The 13393-nt window shown below is 44.4% G+C and overlaps 1 protein-coding gene across 7 annotated transcripts in view; it reads left to right on the top strand.

The window, feature by feature from the left end:
• The first annotated feature begins 3578 nt into the window (after positions 1-3578).
• The window catches only part of LOC125717844 (cytoplasmic phosphatidylinositol transfer protein 1-like), a 40159-nt gene continuing 30344 nt past the window's right edge, over positions 3579-13393 (top strand). For 5 of the 7 annotated variants that reach the window (XM_048991156.1, XM_048991154.1, XM_048991155.1 and 2 more), the window contains exon 1: positions 5027-5604. Coding sequence is in view for 1 of the 7 variants with exons in the window: in XM_048991161.1 (XP_048847118.1) it covers positions 5557-5604 (48 nt within the window). In the remaining 6 variants the exon portion in view is untranslated. Of the gene's footprint in view, positions 3735-5026; positions 5605-13393 lie in introns of those variants that run through there. The other 2 variants (XM_048991158.1, XM_048991161.1) reach the window with 2 other exon arrangements.

Consider the following 13393-nt stretch of genomic DNA (forward strand, 5'->3'; position numbering starts at 1 on the left):
GTGTCTCTTTAACTTCATATGGCAATATTATATGTAGGCTTGTATGGTATGTTTTATTACCTAATTAGACGTGAAGCAAGGTTGTCTCGAAAGCTGATACAAAACTGAAATACCAAAGCCTTCTAAAAGAATTTACTTACGATATTATTATTTAAATTATATTTACATCATTGATCTAATATATTCTGTTTTGCGAATATGATTTATGTCACAACCGCGTTGAGCCTTAAAAACAGATCGTTTCTGACACCTTGTGGCTGAATGCTGACTCTGCAAGTCAATTCCATATTGACACTATCGAAGGGACAAGCTAAGTTTGGAAACCTCCTACGTGCGGGATTTTTTTTCGGCGATTTCAGTCACCGCGTGGCGCTTAACTTAATCCGATCTTCGTGGTTTAAACCAACCTGGATCCCATTCCATTACGTACAAGGCGCAAGCCCCGGATGCACCATGAATTTTAGCTGCTAGTATGATATACTTGGTGTTGATGGATTTTTACGTCTCATAATACAAGCTGTGTAGGTTGGCATGGCCATCTATCCCCGAGATGTTTAGTTTTCATAGTTTTCAGAAGTGATCATTATTATTCAGCTCTGCCAAGTCGATGTAAACTCCTGGCCATCCCTAGATTGTCTTCATTCTGAATCTTCGGAGTTCACAAAGGCATAATCATTGTTGGGGTGACTTTGAGTCTCTCCTGCTTATTGCTTTTTGGCTTCGGATTCTTTTACCTTTTTATCCATAATCATGGGGTCACTCATAATATTTCCAAAATAATACAAGCTTCGGTCTGTTCAGTTGTGTCACCGTTTTCTCTGTGGCCCGTGGTATTCTTACAAATCTTTGGCAGCACCAGAGGTTTCCTTGTTGTCTACCTTTGATGTTTATAAATAGTCACAGAAAATACAATATTCTGTGTAGAGTAACTAATCTAGTGGTGTGTTTCCAGTAATTTGGGTACTGTCCCTGCCTCCTGGCCTTCTTCAGTTTGGGTACTGACCCTGCCTCCTGGCCTTCCTCAGTTTGGGTACTGTCCCTGCCTCCTGGCCTTCCTCAGTTTGGGTACTCTCCCTGCCTCCTGGCCTTCTTCAGTTTGGGTACTGTCCCTGCCTCCTGGCCTTCTTCAGTTTGGGTACTGACCCTGCCTCCTGGCCTTCTACAGTTTGGGTACTGTCCCTGCTTCCTGGCCTTCTTCAGTTTGGGTACTGTCCCTGCTTCCTGGCCTTCTTCAGTTTGGGTACTGTCCCTGCCTCCTGGCCTTCCCTCAGTTTGGGTACTGACCCTGCCTCCTGGCCTTCCCTCAGTTTGGGTACTGTCCCTGCCTCCTGGCCTTCCTCAGTTTGGGTACTGTCCCTGCCTCCTGGCCTTCTTCAGTTTGGGTACTGACCCTGTCTCCTGGCCTTCCCTCAGTTTGGGTACTGTCCCTGCTTCCTGGCCTTCTTCAGTTTGGGTACTGTCCCTGCCTCCTGGCCTTCTTCAGTTTGGGTACTGACCCTGCCTCCTGGCCTTCTTCAGTTTGGGTACTGACCCTGCCTCCTGGCCTTCCTCAGTTTGGGTACTGTCCCTGCCTCCTGGCCTTCTTCAGTTTGCGTACTGTCCCTGCCTCCTGGCCTTCCCTCAGTTTGGGTACTGACCCTGCCTCCTGGCCTTCCCTCAGTTTGGGTACTGACCCTGCCTCCTGGCCTTCCCTCAGTTTGGGTACTGACCCTGCCTCCTAGCCTTCTTCAGTTTGGGTAATGCACCTGTCTCCTGGCTTTCCTCAGAACACCCCCAGACTAACCGTCCAAGCAGTCAGGGCCTGTGAATTGCAAAGGGGCTGAAAGTCCATTTGGCTGGTAAGCGTTACCCAGGTGTGCATTTCAGTTGAGCAAAACTGTTTTCAACAAAAGTGCAGGTTTAAATGCCACGGATAATTACTGTAGTCATTAAACCAGACTGCAATGAATATGGTTATAAGAGCCTGTAGACATGAAGTCCGTGACATCTGGCATGTAGCCTCTGGACGGCATGTACTTGCAGCGCTCATTTACGCATCACGTGGTGAGGGTCTTATTGGATTATTTTGCAACAGCAGATGTGAAACAATCAACCATCCCCAAGAGGCAGTTTTCCAGTTAGTCAAGCCATACCGACGGGGACTCCAGATCGTTTAGGTCACACTGCAACTAACACACATCTGAAAAGCCAGAAGGTGAGACCTATGCATGCAAGCAGGTAGGGAACCCTTAGCTGAAATAGTTCAGGTATCACGTAAATGAGATGTGACATGTGCTTTTCCATTTATCTGATTCACATTTTACCTTCACCTGTTAAAAGATCGAGAATTCATGCCCTGCCTTCCACACGCCATCCTTACCTAAGACCTGCTTACTATTCTTATATTTTGTTTTGGAAAAGAACGGTACTCATAAGATTCCAGTAGTGCCTGTTCTTTCAGCCATTTAAGTTCACACTGTATAAAATTGGGTTCATCATCCTTGCCAATGATCCCAAATTCCAGAACTCACTTTAGGCTTGTTTGCAAATCTGCTCCCTTGATCATGTTCCATCACTCAGGTTCTGGAATATTCCTGGTGCTCTGGCTGTATGGTGACTCTCCTCTAGTACCGCTAGTTCATTCTCATCCACCTGAGACACCTCACATGCATGCACTCAGTGGTACCGAATAGTTTAGGGACCTCCGCAATACTGGAGATCTTTCATCTCATAAAACTGGCACGGATCCTAGACTTCAGAGAGAGGGATGAGATTTCAACAGAGACACAATTTTGTGTGTTTGCCAGAATTTGACGATTTTCTCCAGGTTCACCAGATCTGACTGTTTGTTTTCAAACTCAGGGCAACAGGAATGAAGCAAACTCATGCAGCAGCAACGGAAGCTGACGGAAATTTCTATGCCATGTCTTATTCTTCCATTAAATGCAAGCGCATCATAACATGCAGAGTCGATTCTAGGGACACTGGGGGCCCCGGGCAAAAAACTCTATGGGGCCCCTCCAACGCGAGGGAGCCTGACATGGTAAAATTTATGACCATTATTACAGTGTGAAGTCTAAATTTATAATATCAATAAAGGCCATTTAATAAACACAATTCTTTCATTTTCACTTTACTGTGAAAAACAGAATACGCAAATAAAGCAGATTTGTAGTTGTAATGTACTATGTAATCAACCCAGCTTGTGGACCCCAGGCGATTGCCTGCCCTGCCAATCCTGGCCCCACACCTCTGATAACATGCAAACAGTACAGCATGAATACCAGGCATTGCTGAACCTTATTTCTCTATACTGGATAATTGCCAAAGGTTGTCGTTATAGAAGAACATTCTGGAGCTCTGCTTGTTGCTGTTGGCTGCTGTCTTACAAGGTGCACAGCACATGACACATAGCATGACAGTGTTTGCTTATCCCTTATTTTTGTACCCATGAATAATTCATTTGTAAAATTTCAGCCTGGACTCGATAACCAGGCACACCACTGTTCAGCTCTCCCTGCCAGTTGCACCTGCGCCATGTCATGCATGCAGGCGTTAGCTGGTCAGAGTAAAATACATGCCAAAGATCGGACTCATCATTTTTTCGCAGTCGGCCATGGAATTGCATTGGGAAGTGAGTCAGATAAGAACAGACATTCTGAGTGCTTCATATGTCCTTTTGAAAACATATTTATTGCATACATGTCAGCATAAATATGAATAAGACTGAGGAACAGCTACTGTGAAAAGTCTGGGTAAGTGCAACTTAATTAACGAATGACGAAATATCTCCATTCTACCGCAGCTTCACACCCTATTTCTGGAAGAACTTGGTCTAGATCTTCAGGATATTAATCACATCAATTTCAAGTATGGTTTCTGATTTCCCCGTTTCGCTCCACGTTCCTTAGATGCTTGATTTCCAACAACCTACCGAATTCGTCTTTCTTGAAACGCGTATTTAAGTATCACAGGCCTATAGGCCTGTATGCAGTACAGATTTGCCTATTTAAGAGAACACTTGAGTATTACTAAGTCATGCGCAGCTTTATTTAAGTTCACTTTATACGACATCATTATTTACGACGACAAAAAGCAAGTATTGACTTGGGTTTTCCGATAAATATCGAAATGATGTGCGCAAATGACCTAATTTATGCTGAAATGGATACGGCGTCCGCTCTGCCATTCCGACCGCGTACCTGGGGTGAGGTTTTCATTTCGAGACAAGCCAAATTTGTCTGTTTCGTTTGCAAATGTATAGCTTTACTGCTAGATCTGCTGGTGAGTAACGGAAGCCGCCTGACGAAGTACGTACTATACAGCAGGTGGAAATTCGGCTGAGGGACCCTGAAGAATATATCATGTTTGCAAAAGCCTGTTTTTCGGAGTTTTTTTCCCTTGTATTTAGGTTGTACCCTGTTGTAGTCGAACAAAAAAATATATATTAATTTTGCTTCTCGCAATTTGTCTTAATCATAACTACCGTAGTTGTGATAACAGAAAATGAGTTTCTGTGGAACACACAGTGACTACATTAAGATGTGCAGCCTAATCTTTGGCAAGAGTTCCTACACAGTTACGCCTAGTTGGGCAGATTTTCAGATACATAATGTATATAAAAAACTGTATAGGCTACCATAAATAATGACCGCCAGCCGCATATTCCAGGGTATACGGTTACAATACAGGCTACAGTATAGCAAATGATTTTCACCTATTACAGTAATTATTTTAAATCGTCGACTGCTTTACGCGGTAGGAAAATGTAATTGCGTAACATAAAATGAAAACAAGAAAAGACTGGAAGAGGAAAAATGAAATGGTGAAAAGATATTTTATTGAATGTCAGTTGTGCTTCATAAAGCGTATCAGGGCTTGAGTAATGTCGCTGCATCACACTTCTGCTAAAAGTTTCTTCTTTTAAGAAAGCAGTCGCCGTTATTTTGGGCAAGTGGTACAAGGAAATTAGTATTTAAAGGTCATATTTCAAAAAACATATATAGACAAGCAATCAACTTTCCCAGTGCGGAATTTGTATTAGTCCACTCCGTCGTGATGACGGTATGGATGCTTCAGCAGAGTGTATCTGAGACGGACGCTCTTTGACCGACACCCCGCAGCTTCTGGATGAGATCTCGCTGCAAGAGCAGAGGGAAACACCGCCTGCCGCACGATCGGGAATAACAAATCGCTCTTAACCGGAAGACTAAAGAGCGGCTCTTTGCTTGTCTAACTGTAGCGGAGGAGCGACGGCATTCCCGCTCCCATTTTCTCGACGCACTTTTGTCCCCGCGTGCCTTAACGTTCCGTCCAGTTCCGCGTACACAAGATGCACCGTCCACCACCCCCCCCCCTTCCCCCCTGAACAGTTCGTGATCACAGTTTGAGTGTGCTATCCAGCCTGCCTGCTTGCGACGCTCTTTAAACACATGATCTGGCCCGGGGACATTTCTTTAAAAGAGCATTTTTTAAAAAAAAAGGTCTGTCTTTGTTTTATAAACCACTGCACCACTGTTTCATAAACGGAACTTCAAGAATTGCGAACACTCTGAACACCGTTGGAATTGCCAGAATATGCTGATGAAGGAATACAGAATATGCATGCCACTAACGGTGGAAGAGGTAAGATGTGCTTCATATAATAGCGGAATATTTATCAACGTCAGTAACCGCGATATGCTTAAGTAACTGTGTTGCGCAACATTTCAGCGTGTGCTTCAGACTTTTGCATTGGATTCATGCAAACGTTGTGTTTATCCACTGAAGGTTATTGTTTTTCTTATTGTTTACAGTGCATAGATATATTACTGTTGTGCTTATGGTTGTTGCACAGTAAACAGAGTGATAAAACTGACTAATTCAGGGTGATATTTGAGCAAGGTATCTTGCTGTTATTTCCTATCAGACAACATCTGGCAATATAATTTCCTAAAATACACCAGATGCAAAGCATTACAATGTGCTTCGTAACGTTAATAACGTAATATTTGGTGCTAGAAATGAAAAAAAAAAATAGCAGTACAGTGTGCAGTACAGTTGTTGTTTTACAAATACGTTTTAATTTGATACTTTTATGTTTATTTCATTGATTTTTAATGTTAGCCTATACAGCTGCCAACCTGAATCGTCGCTTTTCCCGTTGTGAACTTAAATATTCCACTTGTGTTTTGTATTACCGAGCAAGGCCACTTGCTGGCGCTGTCGGAACTTAATCATTCAATGTCAGTGAATGAAAATTGATCTTTGTTAAATTTTTCACAGGGGGTACTTTCTTTGTCATGTAGTTGCCTTGTCCATACAATGCACGCGAAACACCGAAACAGCTTATCAGCAACGTGGCTCAATATTCCACTGCTGCAGCCACCTGTTAAGCGCTAAAGTGTATTAGATACAAATGTATTTGTAAAAACTCACCAAAAATGTATCTATTGAATAATATGTTTTGGTGATGATGGGTTGTGCGGTGGGGGACGGTTGTAATATACAGTACACGTATTACGTTCTTATGTTCAGGTGATCTCTGTGTTGTGGTTAACCACATGTCACTTGTGTGTTTTTCGTACCTCATTGGTACTTTGTGGGGTCGAATTCCATCAGGCAGGTGGTATCGGGTGTAAAGTGATTACGGCATTACGTGATTTTACTGTGTGACTGAATCTAATCTTTGGGAGTCGATGCTGCAATCTATTTCATTTCTCCAATATGCTTTTTTAGATGATGATTACGATGATGATGAGGAGGACTGCAGGTCTCTTTACCTTGCGGTGGCCAAACAATCCATCCATGAGTCCTAAATTAAACCGTTTATGTTTATGGCCTGAAGGAGGAATTCTGCTTCTCAGTTGTTCCAAACAGGGGACCGTCAGCATCAGTGGGGTCTTACTGTCCCTCCTCGTTTATTTACAAGCTGTATCTCTGCATGTGTTAATTCAGACTTCTCCGTGGGTCTTATTCCGGACTATATATAGGTCCCCTACTTAACTGCGGCCATTTTTGTTTTGTTTCCATGGTGGAGTGGATTATTCTGCTATGGAAAATATTGTAAAGGTTGCCATTGAAAATAGCCCCAATAGAGGCGCTGTTATTAAAATAACTGTTTGACATGTGTTTTTTGGAAACAACCAAGTCCTCTAACAACAAAATAGCTTATATTTACCAGTATTCGGGTTTTATTTATTTATTTTTGCCATTCTTATATTAGTTGTATGTGTACCTGTCATTATAAATCATTTTCAGAAAGATTGATAATTAAATATTTTACAGAAACGTGTGGTTTAAATTCAACTCAGGAGCATGTATTTTGTCTCCATAGTAGAAGGATTTTCCACTATCAGACGGGATTCTCGATTTCTCACGGGTGAATACACAGTGTGTATCGCAGTTTCCCTTCTGCACATCAGCTGCGCTCTGATCTTTCATAATTTTGCGGATGATAAACTGTGTATCACGAAGAATGTTGATAAGACTGAGAATTGGCTGCGTTTGTGGAGAAGAATTCTCCGTCGGGGCGTTTGTTAAAAATCTGTTAAGTAGCTTAATAAATTAATTGCCGTTTAGCGGTAAATAGCCTAATAGCCAGGGGACCTAACTGCCGCTGTTTACGCCAGCTGAAGTATAACAGTGGCATCAGCCAGGAGTCTGTGGCGGACACGACTTCCATTTTAACAGGAGGTGGTAGGGGGGCGCTGGCCGCCTGCCGGTGCGGGGTGTGCCGGGCAGCCTGGCGGGGACGCTTCGCCCAGCGCCGGTCAGGCTCGCTGATAAGCGCCTGGCTTATGCTTTCTTATGAGCACCGCGATGTCTCGGCCTGAGATCGCCCTGCGTCTTGATTAACTGAAGACCGGCTGCATCATCTGCTCACGCTTGGTGGCCCCCCTCCCCGGCCCTTGACATTTCTGTATTGATGCAGACCTGAGGGTCGTGCACTGCTGTGATTCACAGGCGGGAGCGGATTTCTCAGCGCCCTTTCTGTTCCTAATTAACGTGCATAGACCGAGCGAGGGTTTATTAACAAGCAGCCCCGTTATTCAGATACTCTAGTAAAACGAGAGCACGTGAATGAGCGAGGTGTCCCAGCCCGAAGGGCTCTCCTGCTCGGCTGTCCTCCCACTCAAGGACAATGAGTCCCTCTGATGCGCGCAATATTCTTTCGCTGTATAATTATCCCCCCTCCCCCGCTTTTGGGCAAATACAGCAGTTCCCAAACTGAGCAAACAATCCTACGTCGTCTCGGCACATCCACTATATCTTTTTCGAAATCGGGGCCAGCGCCCGGCTAAACTTTCTCAGCATTTAAAACACAAGCGCCCGGCGGAGCGCAGATGGTGCCGGATGCCCGGCTTTCCAGCCGCATCTGCCGCACGCTTTCCGCTAAATCGCAGGGTTTAAAGGGTCGCTGCTCTCCGGTCTCTGATCTGGCCTGAGCGAGCAGAGGATATGATGGTACTCTTTCATTTATGTGGTGTGATGGGTTGTAAAGCTACGCCCCCGAAAACAATAAGCATCTCGAAAAAATGTCCCTGTTCACATGTCACAGGTCAACGCAGAATTAAAACGCGACTCGGGACAGCTGCAGATTTCTTTCATGATTTTGCCTGTTTTTTTTTTGCTACTGAAGTTTTATGTAACAGAGGCCTTCGAGCGAAGTTAATTAGCATAACCAACACATTTTAGTGCAGAAACCATGTGTGTGTGTTTTTTTTGGAAAGTGCCAGTTAAAACCACCAACAGCCAGTGTTTATTGCGTCCTTTGTCTAAAAGTGTAGATATAGTCATGAACACAGAGCCCCTGAGCAATCCTGTAATTTGTTTGTGAAACACGGGAAGGCTTCTCACCTGAGATATACTGAGAGGCAAGAGAAAGGGTGTCTTCCTCAGCAAGGGTGTCACTGTGTTTTCAATCAGGGGCGCTGCTAAGGATTTTGGGCCCCATGAAAAGAATCTTGACAGGGCCCCCAACACAGTTTATTGGGGGCTTCTCTGGGCCCCCTCTCAGTCATGGGCCCCGAGAATCGTCATCGTTTACCCCCCCTTTACAGCACCCCTGTTTTCAATATTGGGGGCGACAGGGTCGAGTCAATCCAATTATCCTGTATGACCTCATATATTGTACCTATGCAAAGCAGCTTAGCCAAATCCACAATTAACCTGCATCTTTATCCTGTCAAATTGTGTTTTTTTTTTAACTGAACGATGCACATTTATGCCTGCAATTTCAAAGGCAGTAGTAGTTCCGTGGCAGTAGCTCCCAATCCTGTTTCTGGTGCCCCCCCCCCCCCCTCCCCGCACTAGAATGTTTTAATTCCAACCCACACTGCTTTCAACCTACCACATTCATTATCAGCCTAATAGGGACCATATAAGCCTGATTAAGGTAGGGTTGGAATGAAGAACATTCTGGCAGAGGGGGCGCCAGGAACAGGATCGAGAACCACTGCATTACAGCCTCCGTGACTTTGCGATACAGGATTTCAGTCTATTGTTTCAACATTCACAGAAGCAGCGTTTCATTTTATCTATCTGCTTTAACCAAAGGTAGCTGCTGCGTGACCTTTTCCAATTCCTGGAGCATCAGCAGCTGCCTGACAGCGAAACAACCAATCACAGCAGCACAGAGTTTAGAGCGTCCCTCCCAGGGTCCCTCTGGCTGATCCAATCACAGCGGCGCAGAGTTTAGAGCTTACTAATTAGAGGATTGATTGGCTGAAGAGTCCTCACACTTGGGTCCGAACAGCTGACCTAAAGGTCCCCAAAACCTGCATACACAACGGCCCTTTGCGGATAAGATTGGCCACCCCTGCATAAAAGTTTATACGTGTGGAACTGAAATTGTTGGCTAAAAGTTTTATCACCCTCGGTAAGTAGGTTAGATGAGAACCGAATTCTCCGGTAAAATTTATTCATATTTTTAAACGCAAAATATTGGAAAATAGTGGGTGGGACAAACACCACTGTTTTAAATATTGGATTGGATGTATCCCACCGGTACCCCCCATGAGTAACATGTATGTTTGTCAGACCCTGTAGCACCAGTGACTTCACAACTGTTTGGCTCCTGTACTGTAGCATCTGTAACATCACCCATAGTTGGTTCCTATAGCATCTGTAACATCACCCCTGATTGGCTCCTCTAACATCTGTAACATTACCCCTGATTGGCCCCTCTAACATCTGTAACATCACCGCTGATTGGTTCCTGGGTCACTCTGGAGGCATGTGAAGCTTAACAGACATTCTCTAGGCCAGCGGTGGCCAATCTTATCCGCAAAGGTACGATGTGTATGCAGGTTTTCACTGCAACCCCCTAATTAGGTCACCAATTAGAGGACTGATTGGCTGAAGTGTTCTCACTCCTGGGTTTGAACAGCTGACCTAAAGGTCATCCCAAAAACCTGCATACACACCGGCCCTTTGCGGATAAGATTGGCCACCCCTGCTCTAGGCCTTCAGCCAACAATCCTTTGGTATAACTCTTCCCTTGCCAAACTTTCTCATAAACGCACAGATTCTCAAGTGAAATTTCTAAAAAAAAATTTTTTTCGACTGTATTTCTTCTCTTATTCCAGTGGCACCGCCAGCAGCCTTGGGGTTATAATTCAGGTTTCTTGCTACCTGCCGACGTTTTATTCCCAGAATACTTTCTCCTCAAATCCACAGTTAGGTAGTTAAGAAAATTAACGTCACTTGTTCCCATAAGCATATCTTTGCAACGGAGTATATACACTGACCTAGGAATAGAGGTGAATAGTTCAGGTACAGAGAATTAAAGTCCAGACCAAAATTTTGTTTCAACAACCAGCTGAGTCCTCTGTGACTCTTTACACTCAACTGGTTGGTTGAAACAAAATCTTGGCCTGGACTTTTACTCTCTGGACCTGAACTTTCCGCCTGTGATAGTCACCTGACTTACCCACCTCTGCCCAGGGAGAACCTGATGGGCTGAAAAACTGATCCTCGAGTTCAGCTGGAGTTCAGGTGCCCTGTACCAGGGCAATAATCCTCCACCCTTCTGAGGACCACACTCTGCTCCATGCCCCAGAAGGCCATTGGGTGTGTGTTACACCGTTTTGGGGGGTGTGGCTTAGTTGGGTAGCATACTGTGTCTGAGATTGGAAGGTTGCTGATTCAAATCTCAGGGTCAGTAGAGTGATTTTGCTGTTGGTTCCTTGAGTAAGGCCCCTTGAGTTCCTTGGTTCCTTGAGTAACTCCCAGCTGGTCCTGGGACCCCCTCCAGGCTTCCTCACAGAACAATGCATGTGACTTCAAATAAAAGTCTTTTACAGAAATAAAATATGGAAGTTTTTTATCGGTAGCTTTTCTTTTTGAATTTTAGTGAATTCTGCTGTTGTTCCTGGGGGTTTGTGCCACTGATAGGCTCTGGCCACCACCCCCCAAGATCAGGATAAGTGGCCAGGAGATGGATGGAGAGCTTGGTTCAGTGTGCAGACGAGTGCTTTCCGAAACCTCCAAAGTTACTCCTGCCGCTGTCACTCCAAACCGTCTGAATGCTCGTGTCCCTCATCGTTATGAGGGGAGACACTGTGGAGGTTTATCAGCCATCCACAGAGAGAAGCTGCCAAACTCTGCGATTCTCCCTGCCCCCCCACCCCCCTCCTCTGTCTCATCACGTGTGAGATCTCTGCTCTTTGGCAGCAAACACATTCACAGGCGCACAGACTTCATGCTGGACTCGGGGATGTCAGCAGTTACATCACACTGTGTGTTCCTTGGACTGCGGAGGGTGGGCTGGTGGGCTGGAGGCTGACTAAATTGATTCAGAAGCAGTTGTTGTTATCAGGTGAAAACCTCGAGTCCCCAGACAATCCAGTCCCTGAGCTGAATAGAACTTAATAATGTTCTTAACCCCTGAGGGTTGTTTTTCTTATTGGAGCTCAAACTTACATGCAGATTTATCTCACAGGCTTCTGGTCACATGGTGAAACATGGCATGTGAGGGATATTCTTTGTTTGTTTTTTTGGCAAATGCTCTGTAAAACTTAGCAACCAGTGTCTAAAGGAGTGAAATGAAACACGGTGGATTTTTGTGGTTAAATTGAGAAATTGTCACATTACCATGGTATCGGGTTGCTGACAGATGCTGCTTCATATACCCCATCGTGTTCTTCTTTGAGACAAACACACATACGTAGGTAAGAGCAAATACATCGAAGGGTCCAAGTGCAGGTTCTGTCCATTTATCCAGCTCGCCTTGGGGGCGGTTATGGGCCCTGTAGAGATTATTCTGCCAAGGTTGGGACTTAAACCAGCAACCTTCTGAGCACCAGTACAAAGGTCTAACCCAGTGGGCCATACACCACCACTGAGAAGCTGCTCTAATCGGAGCTTTCCCTGATCTTTTGAATGGGAAGTGTTTTGAACATCATGCACCCCCCCTCCCCCCCATGTGATAAGGAGTCATCCAGCTGGCAGTGGATTAGATGTATATTTAGGTTTCTGCTGGGGAGGAGATGACCCAAAATAAATCTAAAGCGGAAATGTGTGACGCTTTGCAGGAAAAATCGAAGCATGAATATCCATCAACGTATTGATTTACGGAACAGGATCGATGAATATATACGGTGAATATATATATTGGTACTGTAAGAAAGGAAATGTATCACTGTAATCATTCAACTTAATCTCAGATATTTATATTTATCTTTGCTATGAATTTCGTGTTACCATGAGTAGATAGTTTGCAAAATTGTTATTAAAATTCACTTGTGAATGAAGCACTGGAGATAAACTTCTTTTAAGCCCTTTAATGGAAAGTTCAGGCCCAGAAAGTACAAATCCAGACCATGATTTCAACCAACCAGCTGAGTACTCTGTGACTATGACTCTTTATACTTAACTGGTTGGTTGAAACAAAATCTTGGTCTGGACCTTTGCTCTCTGGACCTGAACTTTCCACCTGTAATAGTCAGCTAGGCTTCCAGACTGCACTTATAGGGTGAAGGAACAGCTACCAAGGAGACCTGTTATATATCGGATGGTCTGTAGCATTTCTGAGTGTAATCAGAGAGTGTCAAATAGCTATGGCATCATTTGGTCGGTGTGTCGTGGGTGTTAAAATGGAGCGCTAGTCATGTGATCTGTCTTCTAAAATCAGCTTCCGATTAATTGGGGTATCAGTCTGGTGGCAGTCTGTCCAGTTTAGGTGACAGTGATGTGCTGTTTTGCCCCTGCGTGTTCTGGGTTTAGTTCCAGCCAACCTTCATTAATGTGGCATGGACATCTTGAAACCTTGAAACATTAAAACCTCAAACAAGACTACATACCGTCATTGTCGGTTAGTACCGTGTGTCCAGATCATCTGTCTGTAATGCTGTGTATTCCTTTGACTGTGTCTCCATTTTCGGTTCATTTAGTTTAGAAAATAAGGAGTTTTGTGGGAATTTCTTTTAGTATC

This window comes from Brienomyrus brachyistius, chromosome 22, assembly GCF_023856365.1.
Source record: "Brienomyrus brachyistius isolate T26 chromosome 22, BBRACH_0.4, whole genome shotgun sequence".
Classification (NCBI taxonomy): Eukaryota; Metazoa; Chordata; class Actinopteri; order Osteoglossiformes; family Mormyridae; genus Brienomyrus; species Brienomyrus brachyistius.